At 38.9% G+C, this 20,043-nt stretch overlaps 1 protein-coding gene across 6 annotated transcripts in view; it reads right to left on the bottom strand.

The window, feature by feature from the left end:
• The window catches only part of NUBPL (NUBP iron-sulfur cluster assembly factor, mitochondrial), a 446,167-nt gene that overhangs the window by 235,877 nt on the left and 190,247 nt on the right, over positions 1-20,043 (bottom strand). For all 6 annotated transcript variants that reach the window (XM_024981927.2, XM_024981928.2, XM_010817164.4 and 3 more), the window contains exon 8: positions 8,775-8,860. In XM_024981927.2, coding sequence (XP_024837695.1) covers positions 8,775-8,860 — 86 coding nt within the window. The remainder of the gene's footprint in view (positions 1-8,774; positions 8,861-20,043) is intronic.

Genomic DNA, 20,043 nt, shown 5'->3' with positions numbered 1-20,043 from the left:
CTTATATCTTTCCTTTTCTCCTTTGCTTTTCGCTTCTCTTCTTTTCACAGCTACTTGTAAGGCCTCCCCAGAAAGCCATTTTGCTTTTCTGCATTTCTTTTCCATGGGGATGGTCTTGATCCCTGTCTCCTGTACAATGTCACGAACCTCATTCCATAGTTCATCAGGCACTCTAGCTATCAGATCTAGGCCCTTAAATCTATTTCTCACTTCCACTGTATAATCATAAGGGATTTGATTTAGGTCATACCTGAATGGTCTAGTGGTTTTCCCTACTTTCTTCAATTTAAGTCTGAATTTGGTAATAAGGAGTTCATGATCTGAGCCACAGTCAGCTCCTGGTCTTGTTTTTGTTGACTGTATAGAGCTTCTCTATCTTTGACTGCAAAGAACATAATCAATCTGATTTCTGTGTTGACCATCTGGTGATGTCCATGTGTAGAGTCTTCTCTTGTGTTGTTGGAAGAGGGTGTTTGCTATGATCAGTGCATCCAATGCCAAATTTGCCTGTTACTCCAGGTGTTTCTTGACTTCCTACTTTTGCATTCCAGTCCCCTATAATGAAAAGGACATCTTTTTTGGGTGTTAGTTCTAAAAGGTCTTGTAGGTCTTAATAGAACCGTTTAACTTCAGCTTCTTCAGCGTCACTGGTTGGGGCATAGACTTGAATTACTGTGATATTGAATGGTTTGCCTTGGAAACGAACAGAGATCATTCTGTTGTTTTTGAGATTGCATCCAAGTACTGCATTATGGACTCTTTTGTTGACCATGATGGCTACATGGGAGCCATAGTAGATATAATGGCCAGGGGCAGCAGCCGGGAGGACCAACCCTGTGTCCAAGGAGTGGTGGCTGCATGGGCCCAGGAGGGCCTAGAGGAGCTATCCCACGTTGAAGGTCAGGAAGGGCGGCAGTGAGGAGATACTCCTCGTCCAAGGTAAGAGAAACCCAAGTAAGACAGTAGGTGTTGCAAGAGGGCATCAGAGGGAAGACACACTGAAACCATAATCACATAAAACTAGTCAATCTAATCACACTAGGACCACAGCCTTGTCTAACTCAATGAAACTAAGCCATGCCTGTGGGGCCACCCAAGATGGGCGGGTCATGGTGGAGAGGTCTGACAGAATGTGGTCCACTGGAGAAGGGAATGGCAAACTACTTCAGTATTCTTGCCTGAGAACCCCATGAACAGTATGAAAAGGCAAAATGATAGGATACTGAAAGAGGAACTCCTCAGGTCGGTAGGTGCCCAATATGCTACTGGAGATCAGTGGAGAAATAACTCCAGAAAGAATGAAGGGATGGAGCCAAAGCAAAAACAATACCGAGCTGTGGATGTGACTGGTGATAGAAGCAAGGTCCGATGCTGTAAAGAGCAATATTGCATAGGAACCTGGAATGTCAGGTCCATGAATCAAGGCAAATTGGAAGTGGTCAAACAAGAGATGGCAAGAGTGAATGTCGACATTCTAGGAATCAGCAAACTCAAATGGACTGGAATGGGTGAATTTAACTCAGATGACCATGTAAGGTTACTCTCTGGGATCGCAGAGAGTCGGACATGACTGAGAGACTGAACTGAACTGAACCTATCACCTACACTAGTGTTTTTGCAACTTTCTAAAACTGTCTTATAAGAGAAATATTTGACATCTTGATCTAATACAAAAACACATGTATATGTGTTTATGACTGAGACCATATCCCTACGAAATAACACTTTCTCTTCCTAAGAGCAATTTACCCTGATACTGTTTTAAAACTTTGGTTATATCTCTCACTGTATTGATTTCCTGACTCACTGGTGGGTCACAACCTAGAGAGTGAATGACTCTGACCATTGCTAATGCTTTCTTATTGCCTCCACACTCCTGGCTGCTATTCTACTTATCTCCGCAAGATTAATTTCTTTTTAAGTTCCATTCTAATTTTGTCTTTTTCCTACCCAGCATTCATTATGAATGCCTCTAAACATTTCAAGAAGAATTTCCAAATTCTTTAACCTAATATTTAAGGTTTGACCGAACCAGAGCCTAGCTAGCAAAGACACATACAAATGTATTATGTCAACTATAGCAAACTGAATAACCCTGAACACTAGTTATTTCCTCATTTTTTTCAGACTGAATTCTGTCCCTTCCCTAGTCTCATGATAAACTAATAACAATCCTCCTCCACTCATTCATTCAATATAAATTTAGTGAGCAGCTGTGCTGGTAAAGAATCTGCCTGCAATGTGGGAGACCTGGGTTTGATCCCTGGGTTGGGAAGATCCCCTGGAGAAGGGAATGGCTACCCACTCCAGGACTCTGGCCTGGAGAATTACATGGACAGAGCCTGGCAGGCTACAGTCCATGGGGTCGCAGTCAGACACGACTTAGTGATTTTCACTTTGTTTTCACTTTCATACATGGTGGACACAGTAGGAGGTCAGTGGTCCCTGTACTCACAGAGTTAACAGTATGGCAGTACAGTGTGAAAATACTGACGAAATGTGAAAACAGTTACAAAAGGGGAAGCAGAGCATTACTGAGTCATACACTAGAAAAAGCTTACCTCATTAATAGGGTCAGAGCCAGTCTCCCAGAGGAAAAGCCATTAATCTAAGCACCAAAGGATAAAAAGGATCTACCAAGTGAGAAGTGAGGGTAAGGGTTCTGAAATATGAAAACAGCATGCTGAGGACCAAGAGAAGAGAAACTATGGAAATCTCAAAGAAGCGAAAGACAACCCGTTTGCCTGGGGCAGAGAGAATGCCAATCAGAGTGGCCTTGAGCTGGGAACAGCAGATTGTGGATGGCATTATATCACAGGTCAAATGTCAGTGTAGGAAGGAACATATGAGGATATTTAAGATATGTTTCTTGCCCTCTAAGAACTCAGATTCTTCTGTTGGGACTGATAGGTAAACTTGTAGTGGAATAAGAGACAAACTAGATATATGTTCAAGTAGTTCAGAGAAAGAAGTATTAACCTTTTCTGGTAGGTTGGGAAAAGCTTCCTAGAGGATGTCATGCCTGAGCAGGAATTTGAAAAATGAATATGAACTGGAAATGGCTTTTTAGGCCAGAGACCAGCATGTACAAAATTACAGGAACATTAAAAAAAAAAAAAAAAAAAGCCAAATATGGCTTTGCCATGAAAACTTTCCTTGATAGCCCAGAGAAGAAAGAGTTCTCATGTCCCTCAGAATTCAGGGCCCCTGCACCACAATGAAGTTAGTCTACAAAATGATAAGGTACTTGAAGAAAAGGCTTCATTCTCACTTTTTTATTTTAAATCATCAATTGAGCTTACCACAGTACTTTGCTTATAGAAGGCACTCAATGTAAGTAAATATATATTTGTAGAATAAATAAACATAAGTATTTGTTGAATTAAAATTACTAACTGACCCTTTATATACAGAAAGAATAAGAGAGGAAAAATACTTTACTATGTGGTTCCCTAGTGGCTCAGGGGTGAAGAATCCACCTGCCAGTGCAGGAGAGACACGGGTTCAATCCCTGGGTCAGGAAGATCCCCTGGGGAAGGTTATGGCAACCCACTTCACTATTCTTGCCTGGAGAATTCCATGGACAGAGGAGCCTGGCAGGCTCCAGCCCATAGGATTGCACAGAGTCAGACATGACTTAGCGACTAAACAATGACATACTTTAATATACTTTTCAGCTTCTGAAAAGGAGATTACCTAAGAAGAAAGGGCTGGGTAGTGAAATACCTGTGACTTTACAGTTCAAACAGAAGAGGAAGGGCTCTAAATTGAGGTGTCTGGGCCTTCCTTATCAGTCAGTTCAGTCGTGACCGACTCTTTACGACTCCATGGACTGCAGCACACCAGGCCTCTCTGTCCATCACCAACTCCTGGAGTTTACTCAAACTCATGTCCATTGAATCGGTGATGCCATCCAATCATCTCATCCTCTGTTGTCCCCTTCTCCTCCTGCCTTCAATCCCAGCATCAGGGTCTTTTCCAGTGAGTCAGTTCTTCACATCAGGTGGCCAAAGTATTGGAGTTTCAGCTTCAATATCAGTCCTTCCAATGAACATTCAGGACTGATTTCCTTTCGGATGGACTGGTTGGATCTCCTTGCTGTCCAAGGGACTTTGAAGAGTCTTCTCCAACATCATAGTTCAAAAGCATTAATTCTTCACCACTCAGCTTTCTTTACAGTCCAATTCTCACATCCATACATGACTACTGGAAAAATCATAGCCTTGACTAGACGGACCTTTGTTGGCAAAGTAATGTTTTTGCTTTTTAACACATATAAGGGCTTTCTTATAAAAGTCAACAAAAATGGATGAGAATGACATAGTATATGCTGCTAAGTCACTTCAGTCGTGTCCGACTCTGTGCAACCCCATAGACGGAAGCCCACCAGGCTCCCCCGTCCCTGGGATTCTCCAGGCAAGAACACTGGAGTGGGTTGCCATTTCCTTCTCCAATGCGTGAAAGTGAAAAGTGAAAGTGAAGTCGCTCAGTCATGTCCGACTCTCAGCGACCCCATGGACTGCAGCCTACCAGGCTCCTCCATCCATGGGATTTTCCAGGCAAGAGTACTGGAGTGGGGTGCCATTGCCTTCTCTGGACATAGTATATAGTCATCATTAAAAATGTGTAAGATTGAAAAATTATTATTTTTTTTTAAAACTGTCTATCTACAAATACTGACATAATCAAGAATTTGGCAAAGTCAATATCATTTCAGGCAGAGAACAGAGAATTTAATAGCTCTTCTCCTTCCCCTAAGGAGCCTTGAATTTTAAGAAATTATTTAAATTAATTTCAAAACGTTTTTGTAGACATTAATAAACTCTGACCATACCAATGAATTCCAATGACATCAGTGTTTCCATGGTAACTAATGCACTTCAAAAGGGGAAAAAAAGAGAACAAGACTAAAAACCAGGAAAAAAATGAAATAAAGTGGTACAAACAAAGCATAACATTTCTCCTTTGCATTTATGGAACACTTTCTAATTTCAAATGCTTTACCATTACTCAGACTGCAAGGCTCTTAAGTGCCAGAAGGATCTCAGAGGTCATCAAATCCACATCTTGCTCAAAGCCAGGATTCCCTTCACAAGGCACCTACACCATGGCTGTCCTCCAGCAGTTTACAGAGCTCTCTGCTGGGAAGTTCTCATTCATTTACTTGCAAAGATTACCGAACACCTGTCTTGTTTTGCAGGTTAAGAGCTGACTAAAACATTCTACCGCTTTTTCAAATTTTCTGCGGTTTAGAAGGCAAATAATTAAAATCAGTGAAGAATGAGGGCTATAATAAAGACAACAGACAATGTCAAAAAAATAATGGAGGAATTATGCATTTCCAATGACTTTCATTTCCACTCCTCTTCAGTCCCACACATCCATGACCAACCATATCCTGTACCTTGTCATGACCCAGGACTGCTCTGACTCTGCAAATTTATATTCCAACATTCACTTTCACTTCACGAATAGTTCCTTTTTTCCATAACTAATCCTGCCCTAGTCCCACAAGCCTTATGCTGCCTAATACTTCCTCACAATACTTTCTGGTTGACAGCTCAACTTTTATCCGTTAGTGACACCCACCTAACAAAATTCTGGCTTCCTCTCTTTTAAAAACTTTTCTCTCAAGGATTTCATGCTCCTTTTGAGTGAGCTGGACACTTGCCTCTGCACTCATCTTACAGAACTAGAAGTTTAGCATTCACTTATATGCTGATAGAATGGTTATTATCATGACCTTGAAGTGGCAGTAACAGATCATTGGCTCAGTTATCTAATTCCTGCCAGAAAGACGGATTATGAATTACTTGTTCACATAATTTTGGGTGGGTAACTATCTAACTTTTTGCTGATTTATACTTTAAAATCTCATATAAGTAGTCTTATTAGTTATCTGCGTAGGCACATTACTTGCATCTAGTTTATCTCGGAAGGCATAATAGGAAATAAAATTGTTCAACTAAGTGCTTTATCAAGACAGTTTTCTATCTGAAGCAGGTATTTGGTTCAGTTCAGTTCAGTCGCTCAGTCGTGTCCAACTCTTCGCGACCCCATGAATCACAGCACACCAGGCCTCCCTGTCCATCACCAACTCCCGGAGTTCACTCAGACTCACATCCATCAAGTCAGTGATGTCATCCAGCATCTCATCCTTTGTCGTCCCCTTCTCCTCCTGCCCCCAAACCCTCCCAGCATCAGAGTCTTTTCCAATGAGTCAACTTGCTTTAAAATTTGTCCAAGCTAAACTTCAAATTTATAAGCTTTTGCATAGCAAACAAAACCATAACAAAATGAAAAGACAACCTATGGACTGGGAGAAAATATTTGCATATGATGCAACTGATAAGGGCTTAATTCCCAAAATACACAAACAGCTCATACAACTCAATAACTAAAAAACAAAACAACAAAACAACCCAATAAAAAAATGGGCAGAAGACCTAAATAGACATTTCTCTAAAGAAGACATACAAATGATACTCAAATCACTAATTAGAGAAATGCAAATCAAAACTGCAAAGAGAAAGGCCATTACTAAAAAACCTACAAACAGCAAATGCTGGCGAGAGCATGGAGAAAAGGGAACTCTCCTGCACTGTTGGTGGGAATGTAAATTGGTGCAGTCACTGTGGAGAACAGTAAGAAGGTTCTTCAGAAACCAAAAAATAGAGCTACTGTATAATCCAGCAATCCTACTCCTGGCCATATATCCAGACAAAACTAAATAAAAAAGAAACACGCACTCCGATGTTCACAGAAGCATTATTTACAATAGCTAAGGCATGGAAACAACCTAAATGTCCAGTCCACCAACAGATGGATGGATAAAGATGCGGTGTGTGTACGTACATATACAACGGAATGTTACTCAGCTATCAAAAGGAACGAAATAATGCCATTTATAGCTACAGGGATGGACTTAGAGATTATCACACTAAGCAAAGTAAGCCAGAAAGAGAGATGAATGCCATATAATGTCACTCATACGTGGACTCTAAAATGTGACACAAATAAATTTACCTGTGAAAAAGAAACAGATTCACAAACAGAACAGACTTGTGGTTGCTGGGGTCAGGGAGTTGGATTGGGAGTCTAGGATTAGTAGACGCAAACTATTATATATAGAATGGATAAACTACAAGGTCCTACTGTGCAGCCCAGGGAAGTATATGAAAGACTCTGCAATAAGCCATATAGGAAAACAAAAACAAAAAGTTCCGCTTTATAAGCTCTAAAATCTAACCAAGAATTAAACAAAGCCATTGGGAGCCACAGAGATGGAAGTATCATTTTGGCTTCATACTGAAACACTTGTTCTAAACCACACTTTGGCACAAATCCACTTGCTTTTGATGAGGCACGCTAGGAGGAAGAACCCTCTATTTATGGTTACAAAGGTGATGAAAATGTGTTCATTACCTACAGGGTTTCTTTTATTAATATTCTTGAGGATCTAGGAAAGAGTAATGCCTCTCCTCTCAGTTCTGCTTCTTTTGAGCATCAAGCTCTTTTTTAAAAAATTTACTGAAGTACAGTTGACTTACAATGTTGTGTTAATTTCTTCTGCACAACAAAGTGACTCAGTTATATATATGTATATATATGTTACCTACTAATCCCAAACTCCTGTTCCTTTCCTTCCCTATTCCACCATCCCCGTGGCAACCACAAGTCTTCTTTATGTCTGTGAGTCTGTTTCTGTTTTATCAATAAATTGATTTGTATAGCACTTTAGATTCCACATATGAGTAATATCATACGGCATTTATCTTTCTCTTTCTGAGTTACTTTGTTTAGTATGATAATCTCTAGGTCCATCCATGTTACTGCAAATGGCACTATTTCATTCTTTTCTGATGGCTGAGTAATAGTTCATCTTCTTTATCCTTTCATCTGTCGGTGAACATTTAGGCTGTTTCCATGTCCTGGCTATTATAAGTAGTGCTTCAAGCTCTTTTATTTAACCCCACAGAAATGGACAGTCTTATAATAGCCTATGTTTCTTTCCCTGTGACTGCTTGAAAATACATGGCATACTTCCAGCACACACCTAAGTCCCTTAATAGCATGCAAGTTGTTTACAGACTTCACTCTGAGTCCATCTGATTTTGTCTTCTCGCTCCTTTTTATATTTTTATTTTTTGCCACTTTGTATAGCAAATTCTTACTTTCAAGAAGATGGTGAGCTATAAATGAGTTACAACTGTAGAAGACAGAAGGAAAAAAGTCATCTACCTAAATAATTTCTCAAAATTCTCATTATTTTTTTTTTAGATAGTGACAGCTACAGATAGTTGAGACAGGGAATAATTGTTCAGAAAACTCATACTTGAAGGATATTTCAGATTTTTCTTTGATTAATATAATGTGCATTCCTGTTTCCACCTATATGTGTATTTTTAAAGTAACAATTAAAATGAAGAATGGGCTACCCCGGTCTCAGTGGTAAAGAATCTGCCTGCCAATGCAGGAGATGTGGGTTCAATCCTTGAGCCAGGAAAATCCCCTGGAGAAGGAAATGGCAACTCACTCCAGTATTCTTGCCTGGGAAAGCCTACGGACAGAGGAGCCTGGCAGCTACAACCCATGGAGTCGCATAAGAGTTGGACATGACTTAGCAACTAAACAACAACAAAAAATGAAGTAGGGTGTTCACACAGATTTCCACCCAGGACTAAATTAAATTTTGGATTGTATTTCTCAATGATCTGCTTTTTTCAGTTAGAAGCATTTCTTACTTTTCCAACAGTGAAGGTGTAAATACTTACGGGCACGTGGACTTTTCGAAACATCTCAGCTCCCTTGTGTGCATCCATCAATGCAATGTCCTGAGGCGTGGAGACAATGACAGCACCTAACCAAGTGGAAACAGAAACCACAGCAAAATGATGCTATTATTTAATTCCGTATGGAAAGATTACTTCCAAAATTATGTTGACTACACACTAAAAGAGTCTATTATATTAACCGTTTAGGTAATCTGCATAAATTTCACATACATGAATAGGAAAGATAAGGCAATATCTGTTTTGTTCTTGCCAATTTTTGACTCCTCACTCCTAAAATTAAAACTGACCTGTGACTCATGATCACAGCTGTATCATCAGGATCTTCTTCTCTTTCACACACACACAACGTGCTACCTAGAAGATGCACAAGGTGTGCTTTACTTTCAAGAACCTAACAGCCTACTTGGGGAAACCCCCAAATTAAGGATTCAACACAATATGCTAATAAGGGTTATAATAAAGGTAGACCTAGGGTGTTATGGAGTTATAAAGGAAGAACAAGAGAAGAGGATGGTTAAGGTGGTCGTGAATAGGGTGAGGAAACAAGTGATAAGAAGAAACAACAGGGAAAGTTTCCAGAAAGAAGCGATACCCAGCTGAGCTCTAAATCTGTATTCCAGAAAACTCGCTACTGTGGTTTATACTGTAGAGAATACTTTGGTGGGGATAAAACTAGGGCTTGTGGCAGAAACTCGGATGCAAAACAGGGGCAGTCTGAACTAAGGCAGCACTGAAAGTAGATAGAGATGGAGGCTTTCCTGGGTCTCCACTATTACCCCATAGTAACCAGATGGTTTTGAGATTTGAGGGAAAGTGCAGTGCAATTTTTTCCTGCAAGTAGAAACACCAGAGACCTGGTTATGATTTGTAGACAGTATGGAATTTCTTAAATTTGGGGGTTTCTTCTAGATGATAGACTGAAAAAATGAACATATTTTAGGTCACCTGATGACCACAATCTTATAATGAAATATTTACTGCCGTGACATTTCGGCATTCCAGACCACCAAACTGGCAGTAGTACTTTGGCACAGCCAATGAGAACAGAAGTAGGATTAACAATAAATAACTGATGCATCAAATGAAGGGCAGATGGTACTATTACAGAGCGCTACAGAGTCTGAAGGGACAATTTGAAGAAGACAGAACAGAGAAAAGCAGCAGCAGCATCAAGTCCTCACAAAGCATGTGGCAGCACTGGCACACTAAACTCAGAGCAACTGTGCAGCAGCAGTTAGCTACAAATTCATCTTGCAATTGGTACTTTCATTTCAGCAAAAACTTTATCTTTCATACTAAATCAATGTCATTAGTTTGAATTTTACTGATCTTACACATTTGCTTGAATGTAATTTGTAAGTTTTGTAGTTTTTAAAAATTATATAAGAGCTATAAGCTTAAGGATTTGTGTTTATGCTTAGATAAGTAGCCTACTAACAAAAATAAGTCTATTTGGGGCATGAGCAGATTATTTTCCTTTAGAAGAAGGGTTTATTCATTAGTCAAGCTTCAGAAACACTGGCTTGGAATTCAAACAGAATGAGAATTCAAATTTTTATTCCATAGCTGACTACCAGTGTGACAAGGGGACTAACTTAATCTCTTTGAGATTTAGTTTCTAATTTACAAAATGGCATAGTAATTCTTAGGTCACAGGATGCAATAATTTAATGAAGTAATGTACATACGATACTCGACATGATGCCATAGGTAAACAATCCATAAATGGTAGCTGTTGCTGTTGGTTATATTTTTATTATCTTTATTACTATTATTAGTAAAAATGTTCTAGAAGTTGTTGGCAAGGTCATTTTCATATTTGCCATCAGGCAGCTCATCCTACTTTTTGAACTGTTCCATGGATCACTACATTCTTCTATTTGGATTTATTCTTCCCAAGAAACCCAAAACAAACCAACATTTCTCTTTTTCCTTTTTTAAAGACTGATGGAAATAACTGTTGTGCAAAAATATACTCAACTCTGCACATCCAGTGTATTTCCATAATTTGCCACCTTCCCGGTTCTGTTATCATATCCAGGCATTTGGAGGAAAATTAATTCCAGTTCTGCCCCCATCTACCTGTGTGACTAACCTTGGGCAAATAACTCAGAATCACTCCAGGTCTCAGTTTCCTTAGCCGTAAAATTAATGCAAGGGCAGATAGTCTTCAAGGTCTCAGCCAGCTCTCTGATCACACGATTTTGCATTCCCTCTTAACTATAGTTTTCAGTTCAACCTGACTGCCTCAGTAATCCTATTTAAGCATATGTGAAATACCACCTCCTCTAAGAATTATAGTCCCTCAATCTCAGAGCCATTCTCTTCACCTGTAAACAATGCCCCCCACCCCTGCTGCTGCTGCTGCTGCTAAGTCACTTCAGTCGTGTCCAACTCTGTGCGACCCCATAGACAACAGCCCACCAGGCTCCTCCATCCCTGGGATATTCCAGGCAAGAGTACTGGAGTGGGGTGCCATTGCCTTCTCCAACCCCTCGGCTATTTCCTCCAAATTCTCTCATAACGATAAATCAGTATAGAGGGGTTTTCTATTAGTCCTAAAAAGTACCTTTAGCTTTAAGATAATATAAACATTTTTTCGTTGAAACACACTTCATTCACTGTTTATATTACTAGTAGACAATATAGTTTCATGGATGGTTATTTTTCTCAATTTTTAATCAAACAAAATAACTATGCTGTACACAAAACAGGCACTTAACAAAGGATCAGGGATTTAAATAATTGTCCTATGTTTTCGAATTATCCTAGACTACAGCTCTAAGAACTCTTTGTAACTCCTTGAACCAGGAAGCAAAAGCTCTGAATTCTGGTTTTGTTGACTCTGCTAATGTATTATATAATCTTGGATAGCTCACTAAATCTCAATACATCTCAATTAACTTCTCTATAAAATGAACCTATTTCCACTGGTCTTATTTAAAGAGCTATTTCACTTTTTAAAAAATAACAAAACTGTTACAAAAATGCTTAGTGATAGCTGTAAGACCCTAGAAAGAGGGATTAAAGTGTCTTGGTTTTCTTGTACTTCACACTAACATGGTCTCACAAATAAGCATCCATGATGGCTGAGCTTGTTTGCAATTTAAACAGTACCACTCATCCATCATAATAAACTGCTGACAAGGACAGACGATCATCTTCCATGTTCCATAAAATGCTCATAAAACATGTAAACATTCCTCTGGAATTACCAGCTACATTCATAAGAGTTTTTGGTGTAAGATTTTCTTCCCCTTAAATATATGTTCTTAACTATTGACTAATTGCAATGCAATCAGTCTTCAGGAAGCAATTTTGAGAAAAAAATGTCTAGCCCTTGTTAAACAATACAAAAACGTAACTGACCCATAGAGAAATCACTACACCTCTTTTGCTGTACCAAATTTCACTGCGTCGCACGTGTACTATTCCAGACACCCGAGAGTGACCTCTACAAATTACAAAGAAATAAAGTAAACAAAAGAGAAACAAAATCTCCAGTAAAATTAGTCATTAACCAATCTGTGCATCACAATGCATATTTTTCAATTTTAAAGGAATTATGTTGGTTTTTGTTACTAATCTCTTAACTTAAAATATGATCTCTAAATCTGATATTACAGTTTATCTCTACAATTCTTGACTTTCTACTTAATAAATTTCCATTTTTCTCACAGACTCTGGAACAGGAACCAATATGAACTAGCCTAGATTGTTCCCCTCTATACCATCACTGATGATGTCACTTCAGTTTTGTGATGGTTAGGAAACTTGTGCTCCCTCTACTGACCACAAGGAATACTAATAGCAACAAAGAGAATGTTTACTTTGCAATAAGGATAATAATTTTCAAAGGGTAAAAACAGAGTACCATAAAGTACCATCTCAAGAACTCCATGAAGAATTTTCTATTCATTTTCTAGGGTAAATGTCTAAGTCTAAATAAATAATATTGTTTAAATGTTATTTTCCAAGTTGTAATCTATGTAAAAGGCATTTTACCCTCTGGGATTTACTATAAGAGGTTAGTTGTCTATCAGATTCTGGAAAATATATAAACATCTTGAAAAATAATTATTTAGAGTATTGTCTTAACTGCTAATTCTCTTGAGTATTGACAGGAAACTGCATCTATAACTGCATATCTAGATTTGGATCCAAGTTCAGAGCAGTTAGTTCCAGTGGTCATGTACGGATGTGAGAGTGACTATAAAGAAAGCTGAGTGCTGAAGAATTGATGCTTTTGAACTGTGGTGTTGGAGAAGACTCTTGAGAGTCCCTTGGACTGCAAGGAGATCCAACCAGTCCATCCTAAAGGAAATCAGTCCTGAATATTCATTGGAAGGACTGATGCTGAAGCTGAAACTCCAATACTTTGGCCACCTGATGCAAAGAACGTGATGCTGGGAAAGATTGAAGGTGGAAGGAGAAGGGGATGACAGAGGATGAGATGGTTGGATGGCATCACCGACTTGATGGACATGAGTTTGAGTAAGCTCCAGGAGTTGGTGATGGACAGGGAAGCCTGGCATGCTGCAGTCCATAGGGTTGCAAAGAGTCAGACACAACTGAGTGACTGAACTGAACTGAAGCATTTAAAACTAATCATTCCAGATGTTACACTGATCATAATTATACCAGTGTGGAATTACTGAACTATGGCATTCTAAGTCTCCAAGGCATAAATTGTATCTAATACCCAAGCTTGATTGAGAACTTCAGTGTTGGAACCTAATAAAAATATACAACAAAAACTGCCCTTAAGTATACCTGGATGAGTAATTCTATATAATCCTTTAGCACATCAATGTAAAGTCAACCAACACTTAAAAGAAGAAATTAACTGCTATTCTTAATGTTCACAGTGCTCTAATATTTAATGCTGCTGATGCTCCTTGATTTATTTAAAGATACTTACAGCAAAATAATCATTTTCTGCTAGCTTAGCAGAATTATGTTTACATAATTGTTTATTGACTATAAAGGAGATTTGCTTCAGTATTTTTTAGCTCTCCCTTGCCATTCTTCTCTATAACTCCCAAACTTCCTGAATTATAAACATTATTCCCTGTAATATCAATAAATGTCCACTAACATTAGCAGCAGATTAAGTAAAACAAAATTAAAAAGGCAAATTCACCTTAAATGTACCCCCAGACTGTGTTTCAACAGGGAATATAAATAATTCTTTCATGAGTCACTGTTTTGGATTCTATACTCCATTCCAACAGAGGAGAGAATTGGTATAGTCACAAAGGGTATAGGTTTTACTAATTTAAAGATCAATCATTACGTTGCTCACTTTAGAAATGAATTTTGTCACAGAAAATTATGCCAATTGCTGCCAAAAAGCATTATAAAACACAATAATTAGTGGAAATCACAGAATTTCAAAGTCATTGGTGAGAGAGAGCATGTGCACTTTTAATTAAGAATTCAAGTTTGTTAAAGGAATCTGGACACACATCTGCTATTTAGAAAGAGAGATTAGCTCTTCAATAATGGAGTCAAAGGCAACAGGCTTCCAATCACCTACCTTAATGAACTCACTAGGGATTCAGACTGCGTTCACTGTGAACCACTGAGGACAAGAGAAGTTTCTGGAGATTCTAAAGAGCTTGGGCTAGAACCATCCAGTTCTCTCATATTCTATTCACATGCTCGCTCTCTCTCTCATTCTCATTCTTTCCCTCAGTTCTGATACTATCAGTAAAGATTAAATCCTCAAGTCTTGAGTCCATCTTTATGTTGATCAGTAAACACCTAGAGAAGCCTACTTGTTTTACACAAATGTCTCTGCAATCTTCTTCTATAAGCATCTGTTCATGCTGGACTCTTAAGATTTAATATTTTGGATTTCAAACTCTGTTCAATCAGATCAGTCGCTCAGTCCTGTCCGACTCTTTGCGACCCCATGAATCGCAGCACGCCAGGCCTCCCTGTCCATCACCAACTCCCAGAGTTCACCCAGACTCACGTCCATTGAGTCAGTGATGCCATCCAGCCATCTCATCCTCTGTCGTCCCCTTCTCCTCCTGCCCCCAATCCCTCCCAGCATCAGGGTCTTTTCCAATGAGTCAATTCTTCGCATGAGGTGGTCAAAGTATTGGATTTTCAGCTTTAGCATCATTCCTTCCAAAGAAATCCCAGGGCTGATCTCCTTCAGAATGGACTGGTTGGATCTCCTTGCAGTCCAAGGGACTCTCAAGACTCTTCTCCAACACCACAGTTCAAAAGCATCAATTCTTCGGCGCTCAGCCTTCTTCACAGTCCAACTCTCACATCCATACATGACCACAGGAAAAACCATAGCCTTGACTAGACGGACCTTTGTTGGCAAAGTAATGTCTCTGCTTTTCAATATGCTTTCTAGGTTGGTCATAACTTTCCTTCCAAGGAGTAAGCGTCTTTTAATTTCATGGCTGCAGTCACCATCTGCAGTGATTTTGGAGCCCAGAAAAATAAAGTCTGACACTATTTCCACTGTTTTTCCATCTATTTCCCATGAAGTGATGGGACCGGATGCCATGATCTTCGTTTTCTGAATGTTGAGCTTTAAGCCAACTTTTTCACTCTCCACTTTCACTTTCATCAAGAGGCTTTTGAGTTCCTCTTCACTTTCTGCCATAAGGGTGGTGTCATCTGCATATCTGAGGTTATTGATATTTCTCCCGGCAATCTTGATTCCAGCTTGTGTTTCTTCCAGTCCAGCGTTTCTCATGATGTACTCTGTATATAAGTTAAATAAACAGGGTGACAATATACAGCCTTGACGAACTCCTTTTCCTATTTGGAACCAGTCTGTTGTTCTATGTCCAGTTCTAACTGTTGCTTCCTGACCTGCATACAGATTTCTCAAGAGGCAGGTCAGGTGGTCTGGTATTCCAGTCTCTTTCAGAATTTCCCACAGTTTATTGTGATCCACACAGTCAAAGGCTTTGGCATAGTCAATAAAGCAGAAACAGATGCTTTTCTGGAACTCTCTTGCTTTTTCCATGATCCAGAGGATGTTGGCAATTTGATCTCTGGTTCCTCTGCCTTTTCTAAACCAGCTTGAACATCAGGAAGTTCACGGTTCACATATTGCTGAAGCCTGGCTTGAAGAATTTTGAGCATTACTTTACTTGTGTGTGAGATGAGTGCAGTTGTGCGGTAGTTTGAGCATTCTTTGGCATTGCCTTTCTTTGGGATTGGAATGAAAACTGACCTTTTCCAGTCCTATGGCCACTGCTGAGTTTTCCAAATTTGCTGGCATATTGAGTGCAGCATGCACATAAAGCTCAAGCTGACCATGCTCTCAGTGAGCCACCACCAAAGGCTGTTTTATTCATAATAATACACATTCCTTTCTGAACACATTGTTTCTCTAACACGAACCCCAAAGAAGAGAACCGCTATACCCTGATTACCTTAACTTATTTAACCAGGTGTATTTCACAAAAGAAAGACTGAGATTTTTCATGGAAAAGCTTTGCTCCAGTTTCAAATCATACTTAAGATATGAAGACATTCTTCAGAGCTACACAGCACTCTGATCAAATCTTTAACATCTAAGACAAAGTGCAAAAATTTTTAAATGATAGATTGTGAGTCTCATCCTTTTTCTACATATAAATGTTTAATAGATTTAAAAGTAGTTTTTAATATGAATCTGACTATCCCTTGGCCATTAACTATTCATTGAACTTTAAGATATTAAGGAATTTTAGCTGTCAGGCATATGATGAACAAAGTGCCTAGAAATTCTTCAAGGATAAAACTGAATGAATGATATCAGAAGGGTCCCATCAAAACACAGGCTGGATAAATCAAGGAATTATCAGATAAGCTGTTCTAGACAGAATGATTTTGATATCTACATAAGAATCATTTGGGGAAGTTTTTCAAATCCTGGGTCTTTCCATGTCATAGTTTAAAAGTTGTTAATTCTTAGGCTATTTCCTTGAACTGTTAACTGACACATTATAATTTCTACCTATAATATATGTTGACACAAATACAGGGGCCCTGCTTCTTAAATTTAATTGGAAACATTATTGTTCATTAACCAATAGCATTATATTTGCTTTATAATTTGATTCCCAAACTAACAAAGACTGAAGTTTCAGACTGAATACCAGGAGAGTCCTTAAAGATAAAATACTGGAATACAATTCCTGGTCTTTAATCCTTGGCTACAATTTGCCTAACAAACAATAACAAAAAAATATTTTGGAAAGAATTTTTATAATTTGATGGATAAAACAGTAATTCTCTTCTTCATCATGTGATTATTTGCCAAATATCCATTAATTATAACCCTGCCCAACATTTTTATGGAAATACACCAGGGGAGAAATCCAAAACTGACTGTCTCCTTTAGTTTCACACTACAAACCAAAAACATAAGAAGATTTACTATCTCTGAATACTAGGGAAATCTATGACCTAAGTCTGCCACCTATCAGGTATAAGCATGCTTTAAGCTTTACAATTTGAGGTAATTACAAATTGTACAATGTAGGGAGAAAACAGCACTAAAATCCAAAGCAGCCAAATATGGCCCATGGAAATTTACTTAATGAAGGCAACAATATGTTTCTGATCTGTTCATGTAATAAAAACTACTGTTGGGCTTCTCCAGTGACTCAGTGATAAAGAATTCCCTTGCCAATACAGGAGACACAGGTACAATCCCTGATCCAGGAAGATCCCACAGGCTGTGAAACAACAAAACCCATGGGCCACAGCTGTCGAGCCTGCGTTCTAGAATCCAGGAGTCCAACTACTGAAGCCCCTTGCTTGCCCTAGAGCCCATGCTCTGCAATGAGAGAAGCCACCGCACTGAGAAACCTGCACGTCACAACTAGAGAACAGACTCCGCTTGCCACAACTAGAGAAGAGCCTGCAAGGCAACAAAGACACAGGACAGCCACAAACAAAGACAAAATAAAATTTTACACACACACACACACACACACACTACTGTCAAAATTGGCAGTCAAAGAGTATTACTGTAAAAGAGATAACTGAATAGTCCAAGCTGGTGGTGGGAAAAATACAAGTGTGGGCTTGGACTGGCATCTACGATGAGTGAATAGGAGTTCAGTTAATGTGGCAAAAGGCCCACTGCCTTTCATAAGCAATAAATGCCCTTCACTTTAAATGATGACTGAAATATTAAGGTGGCCCAATTTAAAATTCCCATCTCATCTCATTTAAGCGAATAAGAGGCAGAAAGGCCTCAGGCTTTCCTTCTATCTGTAGCATCCAGAAAGGAAGGGCTCCAGACAGGAAGAAAGGGCATAACCTCATTTCCATAATGCCATGCCAGTCTGCTAGTGCAGCTTGAGTCCGTGGATATTCAGCATATTGTCTAGCTGCCTACTCTGCCACACGCAGTAGCTTCTCCCTCCTTGTGGGAAAGTAATGAAGACAGCACCCACATGAGGACCACCTGGCTGCTTTCTATGCCCTTCCTTGGAAGTAAAAGAAAGAAGACCAAGAAGGGATCATGAACCGCCCTCACGAGTGTTCAGTCTTTGTCCCTTCTATTTTAAGAATCATTTCCAGAAGTTTTATTCCTGCATCTATTTTTATTTAATAAAGTGAAGGAGAACTTTTTTTTCATAACTCTATCCTATCAAAATAAGCCCTTCTATCCATTACTCCCCACTGCAACAAAATATACTTAACATCACAGTTTATCTCCAATATAAATATTCTGTTCATTAATTTGACGATAGTAAAATTTTGACATCTGATAGCATGAATTTTCACTAATTTGACTGTACTGAAATCTGTATTAGCTTCAAACTTTCAGAAGGCAGGAATCTTTGTACTTCATCAATCACAAGTCACTAATTCACAGTTATAATGACAACCATGAAGAAAAAAAAAAGCTGTTTTGATTATTTTCCACTTGCTATGCTCCACTTCCTTCCTCTCCCTCTTTCCCAAGCTCTGCTTCATTCTCTGTGCTGATCAACCCAGGTAGCTGACCTGTGTGAATTCTAGCGCCTGAATTTCCTTATCTTCTGGCTTTCAATAGGGATCTGCCATAGCAGGTACGCAGGGCACAAAGCTGTGAGAGGAGAAAAAGGTGGGACCACTGTAAGTACCACACACACTGCTTCCTCTCTGTCTTGCAGAAGTTCTGCCCTTGCTTGCATTCCTCTGTGGTCAGAGCTCCCAACAAACAGCCCCTCTACCATGACTTCAGCAGTCGCCAGGTCTCACTAACAGGCTTCACCCTCTGTTCCTTCAGGCAGACAGTCAGTAAAAATTCCTGACTGTCACCAGCCTCTGGGTATTTCTCCATCCCTTGTTGGTTTCCTGATTGTTGCCCACACCTCGGTAACTAATCCCTTCATTAAACTCACTCTGTTAATTCTTTTTAAAGTGTGTCACCTCTTTCCAGCTAGGACCCTGACTAATACAGCACCTTAATATGAGTCACTAAAACTCTCTAGTCTCTCAAAAAACAAAAATATGCTTCACAGATTTCATGAGAGGCATAAATTCTTCACTTAATTCCAAGAGTCAGTCATCTAACAAAGCAAGAAAAATATTTTAGGCAACATCTATTAGAATTCAAATAGTAACATGGTGCCTATATTTTCAGACTTTCAAGGAACTTATAATGTTTCTCAAAGAAATATTAATCCTCTTCCATTATGGAGAGCAGTTAAGTGTTCGATAATTCCCAAGAGTACATCACTATGGATTAAAACAAAAACAACAACACTACAAGTCAACACTGGAATATACCCAACTCAATATATGGCACCAACTAATTTACAACAAGACAAACAGCAAGCAAAAACTCAGCAAACTGTGCAACAAAAAAAAATAAGAAAAATAACACAACAAAATTGTCACTGATAACTCTGGCTTCTCCTTTTGACAGGTTCAACAAGACAAGAGCAAATGCAAGGACTATAATTGATTATTTCTCACCCTCTATTCTGTCCCCTTTCCCTCTAGAAATTACTACAGCTACTAGATATTTGCAGTATATAATGATTCAGTAGTCCACGGAAGCTCAAATTTAAATCATTAGCTACTAATACTGCTGCCAACACATTTATCACTATTTTTGCTACACAACACTCTTAACAAATAAGAGGAGGATTTTTTTCTTTAAAGTTTCCTCTTATAATGAGCTTGTCATCTATCCTATGGAACAAAATGGAACACATAATAAGACTTGCTAATTAGCACTCGGAAAGAAGATCTTTTACTTGTACAGGTCTGTCTCCATAAA

Source organism: Bos taurus, chromosome 21 (genome assembly GCF_002263795.3).
Source record: "Bos taurus isolate L1 Dominette 01449 registration number 42190680 breed Hereford chromosome 21, ARS-UCD2.0, whole genome shotgun sequence".
NCBI classification, from domain to species: domain Eukaryota; kingdom Metazoa; phylum Chordata; class Mammalia; order Artiodactyla; family Bovidae; genus Bos; species Bos taurus.
This window is presented reverse-complemented; position numbering and strand designations above follow the sequence as displayed.